The following is a 26,165-nucleotide window of genomic DNA, read 5'->3' on the forward strand; positions in this document are numbered from 1 at the left end:
ACAACAGGAACCAGTTCCACATGGTCCCTGGAAATGCATTTCTACGGATTTTATTGTGGAGTTACCGGTTTCCCAAGGCTATACCTGCATAATGGTAACCGTAGACGCCTTCTCGAAACTTGCACATTTTTCTCCTTTGGCAAAGATCCCGTCCGCCTCGGTCATGGCTGACGTATTCCTCAAGGACATTTTCAGGCTACATGGGCTTCCCCAAAAGATAATTTCAGACAGGGGCAGCCAGTATACCGCCAGATTCTGGTCAGATTGTGTAATTCATTGGGCGTTGAGAGAGCTCTTTCGTCGGGGTTTCACCCCCAGACAAATGGACAGACCGAAAGGTTAAATGGTACCTTAGAGCAGTACTTAAGGTGCTTCATAAATAAACAGCAAGACAATTGGGTGGACCTGCTCCCCACAGCAGAATTTGCATACAATAATGCTGTCCACATGGCTACAGGGATTAGCCCCTTCTTCTGTACCTACGGATACAACCCGCAGTCCATAGTTCCGGGTATCTGGGAGGAAACTAACATCCCTTCATTGGAGACCACCCTCGTGCAGATCAAGAAGGCCCACAACACGGCCTGTCAGAGCCTCTTTAAGGCTAGCAGACATTATAAACAGCAATCCGACAAACACCGGAGTCAAGTTCCTGCCTGGGACAAAGGCTCCAAGGTCATGCTGTCCACCAAGTTCCTTCCTCGATGGGTTCGGCCTTCTAAGCTGTCACCCCGCTACATTGGACCCTTCGAGATAACTTCAAGGATCAATCCTGTGGCTTTGCGCCTCAAGTTGCCTAAGGGCCTCAGGCGGATTCACCCCGTGTTTCACTCATCTCTCTCACGTCCCTTTGTGTCAGATACCCAGAAACAAGCATCCCCCAAGCTATGGACTTTGCCTGTTCCAGCCTTTGAGGAGTATGAAGTTTCTCAGATACGTGACTCCCGTTATCATCGGGGACGTCTTGAGTATCTCATACATTGGAAAGGGTATCCCTCCTCAGAAGATACTTGGGAACCCCATTTCCACGTTCACTCTCCTCAACTGTTACACAAGTTCCGCCGACTACATCCTGAAAGGCCGGGAGGGAGAAGCCTTCGGAGGGGGCATACTGTCACTGCCGCCGGCGACTGGCGTTTGTGGCGAAGGTGGAAACAGGGACGCCATTGAAGTGTTCCGTTACGTTCCTTCTCCGTCTACCAGACACGGTCTAGTTGTTTCCAAGATTGCCGCCGCCGTTTTGTTTATCTCACTCGGCTGCCGGCGGCTCGGCGCGTTGCAACTGAGTTCATTCTCGCCCTGTTGCTTGCGCTAGTTTTTCCCTCTGACAGTATCTGTCCTGCTATTTTCGCCTTCCTTACGCATCTGTTTTCTCCTCCTCCCGTTTCCGTTAGGCTCTCCCCCTTCTCTTGTTCCCGCTTGCCTTCTCCTGTGTTTTTGTTCCCGTGCTGTTCCCTGCTGCCATTCTTCGCTCTAGGATTTCTCTGACTCCCGGATTCTCCCGTCCTCCACCCTGAGGGGTACTTACCTGTATTCCGCTTTCTCCATCGAACGATCTGCAGAGACACGCCGACCTCACTGTTCCTGGGTATCGGCGGAGGACCAATTCAACCTACTACAGTGCAGACGACTTCCACAGCCTTCACGACTACCTTGGATCCAGGGGTTTTTTGCCGTCCAGTGGCTTTTTCCCCTCTGGCTGTCACAGAGGGGAGTCACCGTGGGTTTTCTCTGTCTGGGAGTCACGGTGGCTTCCTTCCGAGGTAGACCATATCTTCTAAAAAAGAAGAAGCCTTACTTAGGACTTACCCGCCGGAAGAAACTGGACTATTCAGGTGAGGAGGAGGTGATTGGGGAATGTTATAATTCGAGTGAAGACGAAGACATAGCTGATCATCTAGCAAGTCCCGTAGCCCATAGCGCCAGTCTTGATAGCAGGCAGCAGGAGCCAGGGCACAGGCAGCGGCAGCGGTTGGGCCATGCAATAGATGTGGAGCGGGCGGAAGAGGCACGGTTCAGGATGGTCAGGGCGGAGAACTCCATGCGTAGGGCCCTGAGGCGGGCCGAGTGCCTCGAGGCCATTCGCAAGGACCTGGAGTTCCAGATGTCATCGTCCCTGCGAACCCTCAGGGCCATGGAAGAGGACCGCCTCCGGGACATCAAGCAGGAGTTCGATGATGCCCTGGCCCGGGACATCAACATGTGAGCTGTTGGACTTGCCCACTGCCCTTGTAAATAGTTAGTTAGTTAGTATTAGGTTTCCTTTGGTTTTTTCTTTATTTTGGACCGCTTGGTCAATGGACCACATTTTTGTATACAGTTTTTTTTATTAGGTAGTAGTTTTTGGTAGGTTTCATTTCTTAAGTTGGGCTCATGGGCCCTGGATTCTTCAATTGTACATAGTTTTACATTGGATTCATCTTTTTTAATATTTTTTTTGTGTTCACCCTGGAGCAATGGTTTTTACTTTTTATTTTCCCTTGGATTTGATTTTTTGAACTGTGACAACATTTCTTTTTGGATTTCTTTTGCTTATGTTTTCTTGATTTTCATAATTTATCGGACATGGACCATTTCTTTTGTTATTCCCATTGTTGTGTGTTTAATTTGATTTACGTTCATGTTATCTTTAATATATATTTTTTTTATACTTCCATTTGTGGTATCATCTCATTGGTTTCATGCATGTCATGATATGGGTTTTGACATTCACTTGCACCCATTGTGTGTGTGTGACGAACATGTGTTCATTTACATACTTGCCATTGGGGTTGTATCATGTAATTGGCATTTCTATGTGGGTGGATGCAATACTTGGGTGGGTCTTTGGCATGTGGAGGCTGGCCATAAGGGCCAGGGATCTAGATTGTGATGACGTGTTGGCTGGGGGATATGTGTCGGGGCCTGCTGGCAGGTGCCCCGCACTGCTGGGGGGTGGGGGTGCAGGGGTCATGTGTTGGGGCCTGCTGGCAGGTGCCCTGCACTGCTGAGGGGTGGGGGTGCAAGGGGACATGAGTGGAACATGAGTGGGGGCGTGCTGGCAAGTGCCCTGCACTGCTGGGGGGTGGGGGTGCAAGGGGACATGAGTGGGGGCCTGCTGGCAGTTGGCCCTCAGTGCTGGGTTTGGGAATGCAAGGGGACATGAGTGGGACATGAGTGGGGGCCTGCTGGCAGGTGCCCTGCACTGCTTGGTTTTTCTTTATTTTGGTTGCGCTTGGACAATGCACCACGTTTCTGGATATAGTTTTTCATTAGGTAGTATTTTTGATAGGTTTCATTTCTTCAGTTGGGATCATGGACCCTGGATTGTTCATCTGTATATAGTTCACTATTGGATTCATCTTTTTTTTTTGGATTTCCCCATGGAGCAATGGTTTTCACTTTTGTTTTTCCCTTGGATTTGCTTTGTTGGACTGTGACCTTGGACACCTTTCCTTTGGATTATGATTTCTTGTTTTTCATTATTTTACAGACATGCAGCTTTTCTTTTTTTATTCCCATTGTTGTTTGTTTGATTTTAATTCCATTCATGTTGCTTTTAATACATTTTGTTCTTCATACTTCGATGTGTGGTATTATCTCATTGGTTTCATGCATGTCATGATATGGGTTTTCACATTCACTTGCAACCATTGTGTGTGTGTGACGGACATGTGCTCATTTACATACTTGCCATTGGGGTTGTATCATGTAATTGCCTTTTCTATGTGGGTGGATGCAATACTTGGTTGGGTCTTTGGGCTGGGGAGGCTGGCCATAAGGGCCATGATTGAGGATCGTCATGACCTGGGGGCAGGGGGACATGAGTGGGGGCCTGCTGGGAGGTGCCCTGCACTGCTGGGGGGTGGGGGTGCAAGGGACATGAGTGGGACATGAGTTGGGGCCTGCTGGCAGGGGCCCCTGACTGCTGGGGTAAAAGGGGACATGAGTGGGGGCCTGCTGGCAGGTGCCCCGCACAGCTGGGGTGTGGGGGTGCAAGGGGACATGAGTGGGACATGAGTGGGGGCCTGCTGGCAGGTGCCCCGCACTGCTGGGGGGTGGGTGTGCAAGGGGACATGAGTGGGGGCCTGCTGGCAGGTGCCCCGCACTGCTGGGGGGTGGGGGTGCAAGGGGACATGAGTGGGGGCCTGCTGGGGGGTGGGGGTGCAAGGGGACATGAGTGGGACATGAGTGGGGGCCTGCTGGCAGGTGCCCCGCACTGCTGGGGGGTGGGTGTGCAAGGGGACATGAGTGGGGGCCTGCTGGCAGGTGCCCCGCACTGCTGGGGGGTGGGGGTGCAAGGGGACATGAGTGGGACATGAGTGGTGCCTGCTGGCAGGTGCCCTGCACTGCTTGGGGGTAGGGGTGCAGGGGGGTAATGCGTTGGTGATCAGTGGTACAAGCGGACAGGTGGCTTGGCTGGGGTGCATGGCCATGGTGGATGGGCTGCCTGCGGGACAAAACCAGGGGTGCAGGGTAGTCCCCTGTGGTGTGGTCTGCCTGCAGGGGCTGTGGAGGGTGTAGAGGGAACACCTGGGAGGACCCACACTGCCAATTCACGTGTAGGACTCCCCGCGCACCCCCGAAATACACGTACCCCACTCGCACAGGGCCTATCGCATGTGAAACTTGCCCGCACCCCAGTAATATACGTACCCTGCTGAAATCGCGTGTGGAACTTCCCGCACACCCCTGTAATACACGTACCCTGCTGAAATCGCGTGTGGAACTTCCCGCGTACCCCAGTAATACACGTACCCTGCTGAAATTGCGTGTGGAACTTCCCGCGCACGCCAGTAATACACGTACCCTACTGAAATTGCGTGTTAAACTTCCCCGCACCCCAGAAATACACGTACCCTGCTGAAATCGCGTGTGGAACTTCCCGCACACCCCTGTAATACACGTACCCTGCTGAAATCGCGTGTTAAACTTCCCCGCACCCCAGAAATACACATACCCTGCTGAAATCGCGTGTGGAACTTCCCACGCACCCCTGTAATACACGTACCCTGCTGAAATTGCGTGTTAAACTTCCCCGCACCCCAGAAATACACGTACCCTGTTGAAATCGCGTGTGGAACGTCCCGCGCACCCCAGTAATACACGTACCCTGCTGAAATCGTGTGTTAAACTTCCCCACACCCCAGAAATACACGTACCCTGCTGGAATCGCGTGTGGAACTTCCAGCGCACCCATGTAATACACGTACCCTGCTGAAATCGTGTGTTAAACTTCCCCGCACCCCAGAAATACACGTACCCTGCTGAAATCGCGTGTGGAACTTCCCGCGCACCCCTGTAATACATGTACCCTGCTGAAATCGCTTTTTAACCTCCCCCGTCCCCAGAAATACACGTACCCTGCTGAAATCGCGTGTGGAACTTCCCACGCACCCCTGTAATACACGTACTCTGCTGATATTGCGTGTTAAACTTCCCACACCCCAGAAATATACGTACCCTGCTGGAATCGCATGTGGAACTTCCCGCGCACCCCAGTAATACACGTTCCCCGCTCGGTGTTTGCTGTTTGGCAGCCCTGAAGTTAGGCCAGGGTTAGCGCAGCCCTTTGCGCTGAATTGGGAATTTTGATGGCTTTTCCTTACGCGACGGCGTTCTTGGGGCGTAACTGGTGCTGCTGCAGGGTCGCTGCGCCACTCTGCGCCACGGCTGGTTTTGGAGGCTAAAATCCATGAATACGCTGTGCGCGGATATCGAAAATTAGCGAAATTCTATGAATTACCCTGTAAATCATATCCATCAAGAATGTGTGTACATCTACACCTAGGCCAGTAAGGGCACATTTGAAATGTTCTTAGTAAAGTGTCATCTTTCCCATAGTCTTTTCCTACTGAACCTATTTCCTCATGTCGCTGCCCTCCAAAGAGAACATGAACCCCCTGGAAATATGGAGGAACCTCCTCCCAATCGGCATAGCTAACAATCACATTCAATCTAACAACACCTGCACAGGGACAGGGCAAGCATTTAGTCTACCCTGGGAAAAGTGCCATTGGGTATTCCAAACCTTGCAGCATGGCCAGATTTGATGTTTAAACGTCCGAACAAGGTCCCTCATGGTTACTCTCTCCTGGTGGCAGTATTAGAGCCTGCCTACAGCTGTCTCACTGTGAAAAGAGTACTCCACACAAAAAAAAGAGAACTGTGCTAACTAAATGTGGGAGTTAAAGAGAAGTTGGTCCCTCCCAAGAAACCTAATTTTCATTATTATTATGATCATATAAAATGTGTATACTGAGTTGTTAAGAGGAAGTGTGAGGAGTCTGGAATGATACTCGGACACAAGGTAGACATGATTTTGGCAAAAGACTTGTATGAGTTCAAAAAAGGGGTTGGGAAAAGGCCTCGCTATCCTTGCACTAGCAGAATTTCCCTACCTAAACTGAAAACTAAGGATGTGTCAGTGTCAGAAAGTCCAAAGAAATACCTCCTATGCCCAAAGTACTACTCTGACTCTCAGACTCTATTAATTCTAAGGTGAAAAGAACAATGTCTTTGGCCTCGAGGGCTTCGTAAATGTTCAAAAGAAAGAGAAAATCGATAACTCCCACAGCAAATCGATTACGATAGGTATGCTTGCTCCAGAGGGTCCTTCCCTTCCCCTGGATTCTTTGTTGCTTTCTTGGGTTACAAATAATAATTCTTGATGTTTCCTTGGGTCAACAACAAAAGGTAGCTTCAGACTGATTCTCTTTCTTTGTATGTGTGATCAGGATACCTAGTGTACTCTCACACCAGGGTTTATGTTCCCAAGTTTCTTAAACCAACACTGCCTGCTGGCTAGTTTGTGTGTCATATTCACTTCCAACTTTGCTGGTGTATTTCACAACCAGGATTTCTTTTACACATTTGCAACTGCCTGGCATACTCTTCTGCCAGGCGTCTTGAAAACACACACTTGTAATTGCCTGGTATACTGCCTGTCACTGCTTCTTGAAAATGTACACTTGTAATTGCCTGGTATACTCTCATGTAAAATGATTTTTCAAATGCACAAACCTATAGCTGCCTGGTGTACTCACCTGCCAGTGCCTCTTTCACATGTGAGCTCCTGCTCATTCTCCTCCTGCCAGTGCTTCTTGAAAACATGCACATTTAATTGTCTGGTATACTCTCCTGCCAGGGCTTCTTTCAAATGCACAAATGTATAGCTGCATGGTGTACTCTCCTGCTTAGGCTTCTTTCAAATGCACAAACATATAGCTGGCTGGTGTACGCTTATGCCAGGGCCTCTTTTATATGTGAGCTCTTGCTCACTCGCTCACCATTGATGGTTCCTCTTTTAAGCCTGACTGGCTAATATACTTGTTTTTTATGTATGGCTGTTTTAGGGTCTCTCTTATATGCTTGCAACATGCATTGACAAATTTGACAGTCTCTTCTCTTTGAAAACTGCTTTCAGTCTTTCTCTTTCCAGTTTATTAAACCGTTCCTTTTCTCTCTCTCTCTCTCTCTTGGTTTCGCTATGTGTAATTATCTTAGTTTGGCGTGGCTGCCAAATTGCCCGGTGTTCCCTCTGTCCCTCTGTGGTCTCACTGGTTCTTCATGGCGTTTCTCGTTTCTTCTGCAGCCCACCAGTGATGGTCTCCTGCTACTTTCTGCTTCCCGACCATTTCTCCAGCGCTTTCCTTATTCCTGAGGATTCCACTGGACTCATCTGCTTTGAATGGGACTCCGGTGAGCAAAGTGCTGTTCTCTGAGGTTTATAGTGATAATGTCGAAAAAAAATGTCGAACTACAAAAATGTCGAAAGAAAAATGTCAAAAATCAGAATGTCGAAAAGATATACATATAATTAAGAGTCAATTTTTCGAAAAATAAATGTTGAAAAAAAAGGTTGATTAACAATATCAATAACCCGATATAAAGAAATAACAAGAGTATCATTTACTAGGGGGGATCCCCCCAACCCCCCTCACTCGACACCCCGCGGCCACACGCCACCCCCCCGACCACCCTCTCACCCCTCATACTCAACACAAGAGGGTAAGAAAGGGTTAAACTCATAGGTGACAACCACGAGGAGTAAAGAACCTTGTTTAGGTACCAAGAAACCAATAACGGTTGTGGAAAACCGTCATTACCTGACAGAACATCACTTGAGAACGTACTGCAGGAAATCGATTGGAGTTGCTTCAGACTAAAACAGGTAATATTTTTATAACTAACATGTAACTAGACATTAAGGTATCATACAAAATACAATTGTGTGACAAGAAAGATAAAACAGTTAATTTTCTCGTTTATTTTAGAATAAAAAATGGAGAACAAAGTGGAGTTCATCACCACACAAAAAGGAGGAAAGCAGTTGGTTTTAAATGGATACGTTTTCTATAAGGAAAACCAAAAAAAAGAACGCATTTACTGGAAATGCACAGAGTATGCGAAAACTAAATGCAGCGCAAGAGCGATTACAGAGGGCGCAGATATAAAAAGTAAAAATGAACACAACCATCTGCCAGATCAGACCAATATTATTATCAGAAAAACATTATCCGAACTAAAAAGAAAAGCCATGGAAAGTCACGGTGAAGCTAGTGGATCAGTACTTGCAGGTGTTTGTGACAAATTACCCACACATATAACGGCTCAGTTACCAGCTGGAAAATTGATGCAGCGTACAATAAACCCTACTAAACAACAGAAAGAGAATCTGCCACCAGCACCAATGTTATTTAGTGATATGACAGGGATGGCATAGCAGATTAAGTAAAGGACTTGCAAATTGAAGAACACCACCAAGAATTTAGGATATCACAAACACTTTCATTGGCTAACCAAGAACCAAAAAGAAAAAAATACAGGGATTACGAAAGTAAACTGGTACAACTAATACAAGATTTTATCGCACAGAATAAAGAAAACTTCTTGAATTCGGTTGCATTTAACTTAAAATGTTAAGCAAACTTACGATTCAAGCTGCAATCCACTGTGGCATAGGTGAAGTAAATCCGAAAACACCAACCTGCAGCTCCATAAAACCAAATCTGCAACGGCAATCCATGTAAATATGCCAAGAAAAAAAACGAGACAAATCCAAATCCAGCACGGAAGAAAAAATGCACAATCCTGGATGAGAAACTCCATAAATCCAAGTCTGTAAAGGCAATCCATGTAAATGTGCCAAGAAAAAAACCAAGAAAATTCCGAATCCAGCAAGGAAAAAAAGTGCAAATCCAAAAAGGACACATACGAAAAAAATCCACGATCCTCGATGCTCTGGAAGAAAAGGGAATAAAAATCCATAAAAAACAGCTAATCCAATGGAAAAAACACGATTGTTCCGGAAATAAACCACGAAAAATCATGAAATCCACGACGGAGTAACGGAGACGCGAACGCTGGAGAATCGTTTGGAAAATGAGCTTTAAAAATGGCGCTTACGTATACGTAGGCAGACGTAACGTACATAGGAAAACATTAACAAACTTTAAACATATAGTTAAATGCATGTTTCTAATGCTCTAGCACTATCTAATGGACAATAAGTATATTACAAGTTGAACTTCATGTTATATATATATTTATCAATACATTTAAAGTCATGTTATATATATATATATATATTTATCAATACATTTACAGTTGAATAAAATAAGTATTCATTCATAAAATTAATAAAAGTTATTAAAAAACAGAATAAACAATATAATAATAAAATAAAGGAACATATTTGTTAAATAAACATTGCATGAATTGTATTATTAATATTCTATTTGTTACTTACCTTAAATAATGCTTTGAATAATGTTTTCGAAAAAATACAGAAAAAATTCGACATTAATGATTTTCGACATTTTTTTTTTCCGATCAAATATTTTCGACATTTTCACTTTCGACATTATTGCATTCGAAATTATGACCACTGTTCTCTAACACGGGGAGAATGCCCTGTAGCCCTCCGCTTGCTTGTGGTGTACTCACAGTGTGTCATCCACTTCCAGCAGCCTTCTCCCATTAGGTTCCCGATTTGGTTGGCTCCACCGCCTTCCTCCCAGATTTTCCTTCGTACAGAAATGAGCAACTCGCTCCTGCCAGCAGCCTACCCGCGTTCCTTGCTTAAGTGATTTAAATGTCCAGGGCAAAGCTGTGCATTCGGTGTCACTAGAGCATTGCCTGTGGTCGTGCATTCCTGTGTTCTGCATTACTCCACTCCTCTTTCTCGTCCCAGTTTTGTGGGGATTGTGGGAATTAGTCGTTTCCTGAAAAAACGGTAGGAATGTTTGCAATGGGTTTTAAAGGCAAACTAGTTTTGGAAAAGGAGAATGTGGAATTGGAAAACATTGGTTTCATAATTTTACAAGGCCAGTTAGATTTTGAGAGTTGGCCTTTGGGTTTTAACAAAAGATTTGTACTACTCTCCATGGGTGGAAGCAGGAAGGTGTTACAATAGGCTATTAGGGCATGGGGAAATGGAGATGTATCTTCAGAAAGGAAAGGGGGATACAATGTCTCACCCAATGATACCATAACCCTCTCCCACAGGTTGTTTCCCCCTATGTGATCCTCTCTCATATAACCACCCCCTGGGTCAGGATCAGGTAGCGGCTGCCATCCCCTGGCCACATGGGAGGAGGTCATAGCTGGGAAGGAAGTCATGATACCATTTGATTCATCACAGAAGATAGACTCACAAAGATGCAACAATGTTAACAGAATGTAGCAACATTTTCAAGCATGTTGTTAAGCCTGAGAAAACATACCTGAAGAAGGTTGTTAATGTCTTCTGTTAACCTAGTGAGGAAGTCAAAAGTTTGATAGAGGAAGAAGAGAAGGCAAATGTCTAATGTGCTACAGAGGAACTTCCACAACAGGAACAAACCAAACACTGGCTAACTGACCTATAGTTTTATGTTTGGTAGATTGGCTGAGCTCAAGGCTTAACCCTGCCAGACATGTTGGGGCAAATATGAGTTTGGTGGTAGTGATAAAACATCAGATAATTTTGAATACCAGATGTTTTACCACTCGGCCTAACTACAAGTTGCACACTTGAATCTCTCTCACTTTGGCTGCTTTTGTGTGGTAGTCATTCGTGCTACACATAAACATTACCACATGCAGTAATGCCAAATCCCCATGGAGTCCTATGGGACTCCAAAACTGCCTGTGGTCTCCATGACTTTGAATCATGTGGACCCGTTTGCAGTAATGGTAGTACCCTTTTGCAGTATTTCCAGAGTATTTTGCAGAGGAAATACTGCAGAACTTGTAATCGGGTCCTTAATGTCTTCTTTCACGAGCTCAACATTGTCGAGCAGAGCTTCTGGGAGCTTTCTGGTGAGTTCAGTCTGGGTCGAGTCGCTTGAGTTGTTTCAGAAGGATTAAGCAACGCAATGCAATTTAATGAAATATAACAAAAACATTAAAAAATCTAACAATATGAACATTAATAGAAAAAACAATGTATTGTAGACCAAAATTTGAAAACATATGCATGTATGCAGCAGCATGGAAACAAAGGAAGCATTTTAAAGCAACATACAACAAATCTCTTACCAACTTAGACAATGCTGCATAGTTTTTTGTCTAAACAACATTTTTCCGTCTTGTCAGTGAATCATGGAAGAGATTTCAGGATTACAAAAAAATATATATACATGGAGCATAAAGGTGGGAAGCAATCAATGCACTACACAGTATAGACAAGAGGAGGTCTTACAAGCAACTGTACAACTCTCCATTCAACTTACATAGTGGTCTTGGCATCTACAAAATGGCTGTTTCTGCAAACTGAGCCTTCTTCATGATGCACATTGACATGCATCATGACATAGCTGATTGATACACGGGTCCCTCTCAACCAAGAACAAAAAAATAGCAACATTACAAGGCCCTCCAAGGTCAGAATGGCCCGGTAATTCCCCTTTCACGGGACCCGGAGCCGGACCCGAGTTTGGGGTAGCCATGCCCTTGATAAGGGCATGGCTAACTCCAACCTCGTAATGAGACCCATTGTGTAGTACCTCAAAATACCTGCCAATCTAGAGGGAAATCCTTCTGGAGTACATACCAGCTGTCAAAATAAACCTGTGTGCAAAATATTAGCTCTCTGCCTGATTGCCCATCTATGGCGTTTGCTGATGTGTGCACTGTGACTTACAATACAATCACAGGAAAAAGGCATATTCACTCAGGGGTGATGAGTGCCTTCCTACATGCACTTACAAGGCAGGTGGATTTGGCCGGCTCATCCACCCTATCAATGCGCAAGGAGAATCATGAGCAACTTATAGGAATGTAGGTTGTGGCGATGGTGGCCAGGAGATACTAGTTGTGACAAAAAGACTACTGTTCTGCAGGAGTACTGGGATGAGAAGTCGTTTCTAAAGTCCTACCCAGCCTCTCACTACCACTAAACCAGGAGTGATCTCAGTCGGTTTATAGTCATAATGTAGAAAAAAAAATGTCGACTTACAAAAATGTAGAAAAAAAATGTAGAAAACAATAATGTCGAAAACCTATACATATAATGAAAAGAGTAAATTTTTAGAAAAAAAATGTCAATTAGCACTATCAATAAATAAATAAACAATAAGAGTATCATTTACTAGGGGGGTTCCCCCTCTACCCCGTCACCCAACACCCCCCGGCAACCCCCCCACCCCTCCACCACCCTCTCACCCCTCATACTCAACACATTTTAATTATATATATATATTTTTTTTGTTGAAAAATTCGAAAAAATGTAGAAAAAATTCACCATTATTGTTTTTCGACATTATTGTTTTCTAAAAAAAAAATCGACATTTTGACTTTCTACATTATTGCTTTCTACATTATGACTGACCACCATCTCAGTCATGATGGTGAAACAGGCACACCATGAAAGGTACAACTCCTTTGCCTCTTTAAGCCAGCATGGGCCGTGGGCAGGCTATACTCTTCAAGAGGGATGTGAGCCGGCACGGGAGCATCCAAAACAATAATAGTACTTTGGTGAAACAACAAAATAAATGTCCAATCAAGTGTATATACAAAGTATGAGTCTTTAATCAAACTAAAAGTTAGACAATCTAATATAAACACGTATAACTCACTCCTGTAATGAAATAAACAGAATATGCAGTCTTAAAGGGGCATGGGTATGAAGATAGGGGTATGCAGGCAATCGTTTTCGCAGCACTGTTCAAGGTTAAGAATATGTATTTTAGAAAAGTATGGATTGGGGTCATAACTATCTCTGCGGCCCTTAAAATCAGGCCATTGGGAAATAACCATTGTCTACTTACCTTGAAATCTGCTTTGTTTGGCAGATTTCACTAGCCAGAATAATGATCCCGGAGTGTACTATGTCACTGCTACCTTCTGGGCATGCCAATGCTTAATCAATTCCTGAATGGCCATCACATGGTTCTGAGACTGTTCTATGTACCATGTAATTTCAGAACTCAACGCAAGAACATATTCTGCTGTGTCACACTTTGGGGGTTATCCTCCCATCCTTCTCTCACGAGATGTAGGGGACCACTGACGGGATGGCCAAACAGAAGCTCAAAGTAGCTGAGCCCTACACCATTCTGTGGCACCTCGCTGTAAACAAACAATAGGCATGGTAGGGGAGCATCCCACTTTCTCCTCGGGTGCTCTGCAAAGCCACCCATCATATCTTTCAGGGTCTTGTTGAAACACCCATAGGTCCATTGGTTTAGAGATGAAAGGTATAGTGTACCACACCAAATCAGACATGGTGGCACCATTTGCTCTAGAAAATGATTTGACAATGTGTGTGTTAGGAATTGCCCCTGTGTAGAAACTGTTTGGAAATTTCTTTAGACACTTCCATAATGGCTGTGTCTTGGGTACAGTTCTTCTTGGCCCTAAATAACTCTCTGTAATGTATGCTCTCTTTCAGTGAAAGGAGGTAGCTGTAGTGCGCATGTACTTCTGACAACACCTTGGTCAGTTGATGGTATAATTTACAACACATTTTATCATCTGAAACCTATAATGGCAAGTCAGCTGATAAGAGAGGTCAGCGGGTTCAGTGCTTGTTGCTGTGATCTGTATGTGATCCGCAGGCCACAGGTTTGAATCCTGTATGTAAATATGTTCTATGTAAAGCACTTTGGGAAAAAGTACTGTATAAATAACACTGTTGAAATACTGTTGAATCGTTGCAGCGATAAGTGCAGGTAAATTTACTTCATTACAATTCGTTATCTGTAGCTCATTGTTTCATGCTCTGTACCTCTCGAGATCAGAAGGTTATTAATTATCTGTCATTAGCACTTTCTCATGATCATAAATATGCATGTAAAGCATTATTATAGGCCTAGTATGTACATAATTAAATGTTTCTTGAGAACACTGGAGCTTTGCACAACTTTGGGGCATTTGTAAAGGCTTACAGTACAATGGGCCTCATTACTAGTACGGCAGTGCGGTAATTCAGTGGTAACCCTGTTTCAACTGCATTACCGCACTGCTGTACTACAACTTTGGTGGTGAGGTGGAGGATTTTCTTCCAGCCCAAAAAAATCAGCAAAATTGGTGAAATTACCACCAGCATTGAAACCCCATGGAGTCTTTTGGACTCCAACAAATGGGGACTAACACGGCCTACAACCAGTAGTTCTGCCGGACCCAGTGGTGGTAGCGGTAGATCTATTTGGTGGTATTTTGGTGGATTTATCCCTGGAATACCACCGAACTTGTTGCGAGGCCCAATATATAGACTGTCATTAGCAGAATAGGTACATAATCTGTAAGGCAGAGTTAAATGTGGCCATTGAGAAAGGTATTTTTTACACACATCAAACACAAGTAGACCAGTTTTCCATGTGCGTCTTCGAAGATAGAATTAAAATAGTGTGCATGCTCATAAGTGGGCTGTCACACTAACCACGCCCAATACACAACACACTGCACCATGTTTAAATATACAGTTACACACCCAGTTGTTGCCAATAAACTATGCCATTTTCTAGATTGTTGTGCAGACCCAATCCACCTCTTTAAAGAGGAGAACAGTCTGCATTATGCACAGTTATAAAGAACAGAGGTGTGACTGAATTTAGGTGTCTGAACTTCAGTCTCAATGTCACTGCCCAGCCCACATATTTACCTTTATTCAACCCCTCTATTTTCCTATAGCTTCTAAACCAAATTGATCTAAACATGGGTAAAAATAGGCTTAATTTCCAGAATTGCAAGACATAGTACGGCATCAAAGAATAGATATCTTAATCATATTATACATTCATAACATTTTCACGGAACCCATGTGAGACGAAGACCTGTCTGCCTTTGTATGGCTATTAAGGCAACATAACTAAACAATAGTTTTCAAGGCTAATCCTCCGAGGTAGACTTCAAGATACACAAAACATGAATGTTTCAGTAGTCAGTGTTATTAGGTATTATAAGTCATGTATAAGTCATTAATGTGAAATAGACAAAATAGAATATTAAGAAGCACATGCTATGTTGTAGGCTGTAATGAAAGGAAAAGGGAATTTAAAGCTGTGAACATTACGTCACCTGAAACAGTATGTCTGTGCAAGTGTCAGCTTTCTAATTTCCAGACCCCATTGCATTTACTTGGATCAAGACATTAAAACGGCTAATGGCACATCTGTGTTTAATTGAAGACACAAGTCTTGTTTCCAAATGACAGAAAATACACTAAAGGAGAGTTTGATATTGGGGATTGAGCAGAAATCCATGGACTTCTATTTTTAGGCTGAATGCAAGGTCAACAAGTTTGGTGGATCAAAAAATGCATTCTTAGAAGCAAATACCTTCAACAGACCCTAACCTCTGACCTTGGCATGGGAATAAAGCTCTGGGAAGATGTCCCACCCGTTTCATTAAAAAGCCTATTACAATGGTCATTTGTTTAAAGGCAGCAGATGGGCCAGTGATAGTGATTTAAGCCCACACACAAATGAATGCAAGGAATAGGCTCAAATAGATCAAAGTCACTTTTAAACATGCATCACAACAATTATCATAAGAGCTAGATTTTCAGATCTAACTTTAGAACCATTTGTCCGATTTAATGAAAAACGAAGATAAATCTGACTTCACAGGAAAACATGGATCACATGCATATAAACATGATATATTAAAATGTATGATTTAGTAATTAATTTGCATATCATAACAACTCTGAAAGGCATATAGTGACAAAAGCATAAAGGATGTCTCTGAATTCTGAATATTCTTACACATCTGAATATGTAATCTGTATTTATATGATATTTCCATACAAGCAATAATAAGAAACATTTAAATTCCAGTACAATTTTGAATCATGATTAATGAAAGGATGGCTAGCCCACAGCTGACAGGTCCACTTATGACTCATAGAATTCAATGGGCCAATAAAAATGAAGAGGAGGGCCCTGGCGTTTAGGGGGGGTCAGTAAGTGAAGGGAACCTTTGACAGTTCTTCTCCAGTCCAAAAATGGCACCTTAAATGATTCTGCATGGGTGGAGTGTGCTGGGTATTTAAATTCAAACACATAGGAAAAAGAGACAGTTTCTTAAAAGCAAAAAGCAAAGAACCAGTCCGACAGGAGTAAAATGTCCCCGCAAAAATATTGTCCTGCAAAAACATCGCCAAAAAATGGCCGTTTTTTGTGGGGACATTATTACATGGAACATGCGAGGGACACCCCCGCAACCCTCAAACCTTTGTTTTTTCTTCATGGGGAGCGGGGGATACCCCCGCAACCCCCGCTGCCCCTGTCCTCATATATATGGTCACCCAAATGATATCGCCACAACTTTTTCACAGCGATATTATTTACGGCGACCATATATATGGGGATAATATTACCTGATACCGAGTAAAGCTGGTTGGGACTCCTACTGGAAGTAACAGATGCAAAATCTCTTTAAGAAGGTCCTTTCTATTTGAGACTGAATGCAGAGGCCTTTCACATTTCAGTGCCAGATTACCTGAGAGGGATTTTGGAACAGGTGGGCAGATTAAAAGGAAGAGCTAGTCCTGCAGTGCTGCCTGAAGCGAGTTGATGTCAGGGGTCTTTGAAAGACAAACCAAAAGTGAGTACAATGAACCCAGATTATGTAGACGTATGTCTACATAAAAAAAATTCAAGTATTTTGGAGGGCACGGTCAAATGCAAGATCAGTGAATAGGAAATGTTGTACAAGGAATGTGTGCATTATGATTTATAATTAAAATTGAAATCGTAGGCAGAATGACAATAATCAATTTTTTCTCCAGCAATTATAGAACTCTTGAGGCCCTTGAAATATGTGTTGACATGTGAAATAACAAGCCTTTTCATAAAGTACATTTGGCGTAATACCGTCTAGAAACAAACATTGGCTTAAGCACACACCCACCGTATTGAAAATCACAATTGAATGAACCTGAATATATCTGACTATGCCGCCATTTTAAAGTCATTCGCCATTTTGATTAACTCCTGCTTTCTGTCTCATGTTAAACTTTGTGTTTTTGGCTCCAGGAGAGAAAAAAGAAGTTTGTACTGTGTCAATGTAGATAAACATGTTGAGGCGGCTGAAAGTGGATTGTTTGTCCTGCACTAAGAGACCTTGGAGCTAAACTAAAATTGAATTTAACAGTAATTTAGATGTTGTCTGTATCAAGAGCGTCATCCTTGTTCAAACAGTGGAACAGAATGTTGAATAGCTGAAACCGTGTGCCTTTGCAGAAATATTTGTGTACGTTCCTTGAAACTGGATTAAGTTTAAGCTCGAGAACAAACGAAAAACCAACATGACCAAGTAAAGCAAAGATTGTTACCATTATATCGTATGTGCAGAAAAACATGTCTAGTGTTTGAGGAAAACATTGAACAATGTATAGTTATTTGAATCTGTATTAGTTATATGAACTGGCTACGAACCCTAAAATGAATGAATAACACGAAGAGGGTCTGGACAATGTAACCGGGATTGTGGAAAAAAGTATAAAAACCTATGTCTTTGTAATGTCCAGCACTCAATCCCCTCATGGTGTCTGCTAGTACACACTGCAAGGCGATGGGAGCCAGATAGCTATCTGACCAATAAACCGTACATGTACTTTTGAACTCGTGACTGGTGTATTTCATTTTTTGGTGGTATTAAGCCTCGATATTTCTTTTGATCTTTCACTTTGTGATAGGTGTCTCCCATTGCCAATGCATTCATTGAAATGTGTTACTTAATGAACACATTGATTTGGGATGGTCTGAGGGTTAACCTAATTGCTTGATTATAGTGGAGGAGTTAGGTGCTGCTGTCCTCATATTCCAAGACAAAATAAAAAAGAATGTGTGTACCCAAGCATTTAAATAAAATGAACAATAGCAATCAGTTCAACACCACAAATATAGTGCCCAACATTATAAACATGCCTAATCTAGGAGCCAATTGTTTGCCACAGATAGTGTTCAATATTTTAGATTTCAATTAGCACAACAATCAGAGAAGCATATGTGTTTCTCTGATGTCAATACTTGTCAGTGGTTTACAGCACACAGTATGTGTTTTTGTGACAAAGGTTATTTGAAGAACTATTTTACCTTTTTGAATCAATCTATAAATAGTGATGTATGTGGAGTATATTATTTGTTTATCTAGTACATCCATTATTATTTGTTTTTCTATGTATGACTGTTTGTGTGAATTGGAAGGAGATCATTAGTGAAACAATAACAGACAAGCTGTAGCCAAGCTACTGGTTTACATTTGATGTATTGCGGGTGACTTCCCCAGGGTTGAAAGTTAGTGACCCTCCTTTATTTCCTTGATTTGTTATTTTAAATAAACACATTATTCAATTTAAAAGCAGTGTATTTCTTGCGCCAGACTTTGAGTTGGGATTATCATAATTGGGCTTTTGAATCTGGGATATTTCTCTATAAATTATTCAATCACTAGAAATGTAAAAGCATTACACAGATAGATTTAATTACAGAGTTACAGAGGTGTCACTAGTATCTGAGTATTGCCAAAAGAAACAATGAGTTGCAGGACACACTCCTCTTCCCAGGTGCGCGGTGTGTGAGAGTAGGGCAATGCCTATGGCTGCAGCGGAGGTATTAGCACTACAGAAGGGGAAAGCAGAATGGACTGCAGATTCCGCAGTCCACACTCTCTGACATCAAGCATGCATGCATGAAGTGCCCCCTCAGGTAAACAAGGGAAACATCAGGTCCCAGGGAAATTGTGTAGTGCAGAGACAGGCACACCTATCAAATATGGATCACTAGAAGGGAAAGAGTGTGCTTGGCAACATCAATTTTAATGGACTGGTCACCTATGCACGAAACAGGCGGTAGTGGCTCTGAGACCTGGGCTAAATGCAAAGTGCACACATGCAAAACACCTTTTAACAGTTGTCACAGGTTGTTGCAATTTTCATTGATGGGTTAATGCACTACATACAGACTGATGCAAGTGGATTATTGTATATCAAACACAGAAGCTGCAAGGGGGCTTAACAATGCACTGCTGCTCACCTTCTGCAGAGAGTTTACCTACGCATCTTTAGAGGCTACAAACATTGATATATATTTACCCTACACAGGGTGTAGTGAAGGGTGTGATGTTGTTGCACTTGCTAACTGAAGGTTCTATCTAAGAGACTGATCAATATGTTTAGGGTTCGAAATTGTCGCGAGCGGAGGTTTACTTGTTTCCTGCTTGTGGCTTAGAGGAGACTGATTTACTTGATGATACAGCCAGCTACTAGGTGCAATTTATCACTAACCTAACCAATCTTGCTACAAATATGCCTACGTAACATTACTGTGTGTGCTGCACCTCTCATCTGCACACCTGTAAGTGATGTAGGATAATGGTCACTGTATGCACTTTGGATGACTTTCACTGAGGGCGATTCCTCTCCACCTCTGAATGCAGACAGGAGACGCATCTCTCCCACCTATCGGTGCACAATGCTAGACCTGACACCATCCATTTCAAGCCTTGGGGTTATAGTAGCAGCTGCTTCAGGGAGCCTGGCTAGCCAAGCAAGAAGATAGATACAGTGACATGACAATGCACAGGGAAGGGATGAGTAACTAGGAATGGGGTGGAGGGCTCACAAGTGGACTGGAGGAGCCTGTGACGAGAGAGGTGTATTGGGGTGCACGCATGAGGGGACAGTGTTATTTTAGGGTACAGAAGTACACAAAGTGAGCTGGGAATGCAGAAGGGCAGCGTTGGATGGGAGGAAATGCACAGGATGATACATGATGAACAGTGGGTGGCAGGCTGAGGGTAGGAGGGCGACATTATATAGATGGCGAGTAGGAGCTCTCTAGGGGGTGAAAAAGAGGGTCACTTTCAAAACTAGGAATTGCATTAAAGGCAGGGGGTGATGAGTGTTAGGATGTTGGGTGAGGCATCAGGAGTATGGGGTTGCCAAAAGGAACGGTGATGCCCTGGGCCTTCCTTGACCTTCCCGTAAAGCTGTGATATATCTATCACCAGCCTTTCACTCTTGACTGGTGTCTGAAACTAGATTCCATAGGAATCCATTTTAAATGTGCCTGCCATGCGTAATTGACAGGCGTTGCTTACTTAATTTGCTCTTCTAAGTAGAAAAGGGAGTTGTGCAGGTGATATTGTCTGCCTTTTACATTCCCTTTTGCACTTTGTAGTGCAAATGACAAACAAGCACGGGAGGACCTTTTTCACGTAAGTGCAAATGAAGTGTTCCCCTGCGCTGCTCCTTGCCATTTCCGTGATGCACTCGGACTGAATTCAGTAGACATTTTATGCAGCCCAAATGTATGCAATTAATGACAGAAATGAGTCCTTATGATCAACAGCATATTCATCTGACAGGCAAAGGAAACTGGTAACCTCAAAGGATCCCCCCAGCGTGCACACCTTTTTTATAACTGCCAGAAGACCGTCTCCTCATAGGGCGACATTTTGAATGATTATGAGAAGGTTTGGTTGAATTTAGTTTTGACCTCTTCCATGAAATGTGAAAAAAACAGAGAAATATATAATGCAAAGTGCCATCAAAATGGCTGTCAAAGACAAACCCAACAATATTGATACATTCTTATTTCATGTTAAACACAGTGAAGTGTGACAACTCCTGGACAAATCAGATTTCAGTTTGAAATTAAATGAGGGTCTTACTTCAAACGGAAGCTCAGTCAGTTCTAAGTTTCCTGAGAAATCCATTTTTTCCACATTCTCACAGTTTCCTAGTTCTGGAGGTATGCAGGTTAGGCGGTTGAAGCTCACGTTAAGTTCTTTGAGGTTGTGTAAATAACCTGCGAAGATACAAAGGGGGCCTCATTATGGAAAGAGATGCATGAATACCACTTGCAATAAGCGGCAGTATTGTAGGGGGACAGATACTGACTTCAGAAGGATGCTGCTGCTGGCCTCGTTCACCAAAACTTCGCATTACAGAAGAAAATAATGTCCAGAAATGCTAGACAGTTTTACGCAACATAAGATCAGCTACGAGATGATTTGTTTGCGTGCTAAAACATATAACCAGCCTCTGCAATGTGAAGTAGGTATGGAAAGTTAGCAGTCAGGTCATAGCGTAGAATTTGTTTGTGCTACAGGGCTCTATCTCAGACACTGTTTGTCTGATGCAATATTTACCACCAGCTGTAAATATTTATCCAACGGCAGTATTAGCTACTAGAAAGGTGCTAGTTACCCACTGCAGTATTTACCATTTGTATAAATGTCATAATGCTGACATTTGCAATTGCAATTCCACTGAGATTACCAGCAGGAACTCAGTCATCTCCAAAAGCAATCATTTAATGCTGCGGGTGTTTTTAATGTGAAATAAGGGCAAAGGCTTTTAGTTCATCATGAATGTCTTTGAACCCTTAAGCTGCTGGACGAGGGGTCTCGAACCTTTGGCTGTCCTGATGTTTCTGAATACAACTCCCATTAGCCCTAGCCAGCATAAAACCAACCCGCCCTATCTTTTATACTCAACCACTGGAATACATCAGGTCCTGCCTGACCTACTGCATTACCCAATAACAGGGCTTTAAGTGGGGTAAGAAATCGAGGGGGGGGCCCTCGTTTGGGGGCGTGGCTTATGGGAGGGGCGTGGCCTAAAAAGTACGCAAATCGTAGGGTATACACACAAATATATATAAATGTTATATATTTGTGTGCATACCTTACTATGGTTTGTGTACTATGCAAGCCATCTTTTCTAAACATAGAAATATGTAACGTATTTCTATGTTTATAAAACGGCTGCGGCCGCGACGGGATAATGCATCCCGCCAATGTTGCGGTAGGACGGGGGCCCCGGCAGGGCCCCGGCTATGTCCCACTTTTTGGAGACTGCCGGGCCCCGGCCCCGGCAGGCCCCGGCCCACTTTAAGCACTGCCCAATAATAAATAACGCAAACTGGGATTCATCCATTTCACTTTGGAGCAGGGTGTAATGTAAATGAAAGGCGTAAAAGCTTTCAGTAAGGTTTTTATGCCTTTTATTTGTGGCATATCCCATTTTCATTGATTTCTACTGCGGAGTGGATAGGAGGATCATGATTCACGATTCCGCCACCCGCATCCACTCTGCCATACAAACACAGCAGCATTTTGCCAGCATGGATTTCCATGTTTCATGCCGGTGCAAATGCTGTGGATTCCTATGGAGTTCGCCTACATTTTACACCAGCAAAAAGCATGCAGGCTCCATCGGAATCCATTGTAAACGCTGTCTGCCGTGCAAACATGGCAGGCAGCATTTATTTCATTTGCACGGCATTGCCTTTTTACTGTCCCGTTTTGCACTCTGGCGTGCAAATGAGGAAAATTTGGCGGCAGCGACTTGTTTACACAAAACTCTAAATGTAACAGCTCTCCACCACCGAATTACAGGGAATGCCAAAATGAGCCCCTTTGTCTTGCTATTTCCAATTGCAAGTTGCCATCCCTGTTTAACCTTATAGCCCCCTTGAGCTATGCCAAAGAACCACTTTCTTCTTGTATATTATTTATCTTGTTGGTAAAACACTGTTTCATCCCTCATCATCATCTACTGACAATCCCCAGGCACAAAATAAACAGAGTCTGAAGCCACCACCATTCACAATTGCTCATTGCCAGTTTTCGGGATGCTTACTAGTACAGTAAATGCTGGAGGTTAGGTTATCAGTAGTGTGCAGTGTTCAGGCTACACAACACAAGACATCAGCTCAATACGGTAGCACCCCTTTGGACTAGAGCTTCAGACCAATCATAACTGTGTCACCCCAGATGTAAAATAAACACAATTTAGCCACCGCCATGCAGTGCGCATGATGTCTCTCTGTAGGGTGATTCCTCCCGAAATCCAGTCTTTGTGAGGATTGTTGTTGTTTTATTTAGCTCATCACATGAAATGTACACAAACTATAAGACTTCTTTTTATTTTGCTCTTGTTATTGTTAAGGTCTGGTTACAAATGTTGTTTTTGCACGTAACTGGTGTTGCCATATGTGGCATCTAGAGAAGTGCATGGCAGTGGCTGATGTATGGGCAACACACTTTGGCCAGGGCGGGGTCTTCAGCCCTGCCCCAGGAACCACTGTGCCATTCAATGCGCCCACTTAACATGGCCTGAGGCCATGCCCAATACCTACTTTCACCTGTTTAGGACCCTCAGCCATTCCCCATGAACCCTGATTGATCTAGCCATGGCCTACGCCGCTCTCCTGAGAGCCCCTGAGCCACACAGCATTTTCTTTGAATTTGAAGGTTTCATTTAATGGAAAATGAACCATGCCACCATTTAAACCATTTTACCCAAAGTGTTCTGTGGCCATGGCCAATCATCACATTGACTCTAATAGTGGTCCCTTGGCGCAGTGGTAGTTTCACAGGCCATCTATGGCCCATGGACCCTCATGGTCAAACGTAGACTGCTGTGGCTGAATATCATTTTGTTTCATTTTTGCAGCAGTGGGTGCTTTTGAAGAGTGGGTTCTGTAAGGACCCCTCAAAATAATCTGCAAGCCACATTGGCAGTACCTCTGAAATGATGTGCTCCTGGCCACCAACCAGGTTGGCCTTTTTTCAGAACTGCACCAAACGTGTGAAAACATGCTTTCAGGACCAGAACCTACATCATTGAAAAGGTTTGTCACAAATACATCAAACAATTTGGGGTGCAAGTGAGAGCAAACTTTTGTCTCTGGAGAATGAATGGGAAAACGTATATTGTTGGAGCCCCTATAATCTTGCCTTTCTTTGCTGAAGCCTCACAAGCTTTTTAAAATGTTGAGTCTTTATTTCAGGAAATTTGATGAAGACTCATTACATGGCACTAATTATAAGTTCTCCAAAACGTGCTTTTCCATTAGGGATTCTAACTTACCATACAATAAAAGTAACATTAACACTAAACATAACATACAACCAACATTTAACCTAAGGCCTAGTTGTGCAAAAATCATGAAAATTGAATGAACAATTTTGAGATCTCTATGGCAAGCCCTGCACAAAAAAGAGGTAATTGTCAGAAGTCATTCTAGTCATACAAATACGAATGCGAAATTTGGCACTAACGTTTGGATTTGGCCAGATCAATTGCATGTTAAATGCAGTAAACTTTCATGACCGAGAAGAAAAGTTACAGATGAACGCATGTTTTAAAAGTGTTAAGCTTACTACGTTTAAGAAAGTGAATTCTACACATGTTGGAAATGCTACGATTCAGGTAGAAACACTCAGTCCAAATGAAATATTTCGATAATGCAAACACATTTCAATACACACTACAAATGAAACCTAAACTCACACTAGGACATGGACTTAAGCTAGTCAATACGTAAAGTGAGTGCTGTGATGTTGTGGTGCAGTGCAAGTTCTGGTTTAAGGTGTAGTGTGTTGGACTTACTAATGGGAAAATATTACATTTGAACTGAATGATTGCATTTATAAAGTTGACATTAACAAAATGTGTAGAATTCACATTTGTCAACCGTAACTGTTTTTAAAAGAGTTTTTCCACCAATTTCCTCTTTTTTAATGTTGTGTGTTTCCCTCAGTACTACCAACTTTTTTTTTTTTAAATGCTGCGGTTCAGCATGGATGCATTGTACAGGTGTCACCTTTCCGTCTGTTCATTCCAATGTTCGGTGGTTTGTTCCTTTTCATCCACCAAATGTATTTCTGTGTTTCTGGTGTGTTCATCGGTTCATTCAACACTTTGCTATTTCATTTCGTTTCATCTGCTAAACGTCTTCATATATTTGGAGTGTGTTCACCTCTTTTCGTCAGTTCATTTTACTGTGTGCTGTTTCGTTCCATTTCATCCACTGAATGTCTTCATGTGTCTGGTGTATTTCCCTCTGTTCACTGCAGACCTTTTTTTAACCTGTTGCTGCATGTGGTATTTTCTCTTCAGGACTGTGGTGTTTTCATCTGTTAACTGCATACTATAAGTGTTTTTCTCCATTAATGTGCACTTTTGTCTAGGGAATCTTTCCCTTTTCTTCTTCTCTGGTGTCTTCTTTCTTTGGTTCTTATTCTGTTCTTCTTCTTGGTTGGGTCTGAGGTGGTTCCAGACAGGCTTCCTGGAACATCTTGGACCATGCGCCACGAGGCAGGATCTTAAATAACCTCTGGCTCTATAGATTTTGCCAACATTCATGGGATTTGGTCTTGCGTTCCCCTGATGGAGTGGAAGGCCCATCCTACCCTTGCCTGTCGACATTGTGTGTTGTGTGTGGGTTAATGGTCTCTTTGCTCCTTCCTTTGAAGCCCTGGCGAAACCTGTTGGCCCACGTGTCCCTTCCGGGTATTGACCCAGAACCAGTCTGGGTAGCCCATTGACAGTCCTCTGACAAGGGGGTTCAGGAAACGTTGGAAAACTGCAACCCGAAGATAAAGATCAGGGCTTATTCATGTATATTGGCCAAAGTCTTGGACAAGTGCTTCCCAGAGGCACTTGTAAGAGAATTGTTTTGCATATGCTTAAACATACTTGAGAATTACTCCCATGAGAACAATGTAAACCCTTGTAAGACCAAGATCCTAACGTGTTGGTATATGTTGGGCTTCCCCACAGTTATCCTGTGACAGTGTATATGTGTATTTTTGGTGGTGGAGGCAGGGTTGCCCATCGGTGCTCTCATAGTCTTTTCTGAGGTAAGATCACAGGGTGAGGGTGGTTACTGAGAGAATCAAATATGTTTTCTACAGTGGCCTGCTGGCATAAATTAGACAACCAGCATTAGAATGTG

The 26,165-nt window shown here is 43.2% G+C and overlaps 1 protein-coding gene across 1 annotated transcript in view; it reads right to left on the bottom strand.

Annotated features, from left to right (window-relative positions):
- Positions 1 to 26,165, bottom strand: part of LRRC2 (leucine rich repeat containing 2) — a 1,026,596-nt gene that overhangs the window by 373,385 nt on the left and 627,046 nt on the right. Inside the window, exon 5 of the mRNA XM_069625672.1 lies at positions 21,088 to 21,224. Within this exon, the coding sequence (XP_069481773.1) occupies positions 21,088 to 21,224 (137 nt within the window). The remainder of the gene's footprint in view (positions 1 to 21,087; positions 21,225 to 26,165) is intronic.

Source organism: Ambystoma mexicanum, chromosome 6p, assembly GCF_040938575.1.
Source record: "Ambystoma mexicanum isolate Mex_15411 chromosome 6p, UKY_AmexF1_1, whole genome shotgun sequence".
Lineage (NCBI taxonomy): Eukaryota > Metazoa > Chordata > Amphibia > Caudata > Ambystomatidae > Ambystoma > Ambystoma mexicanum.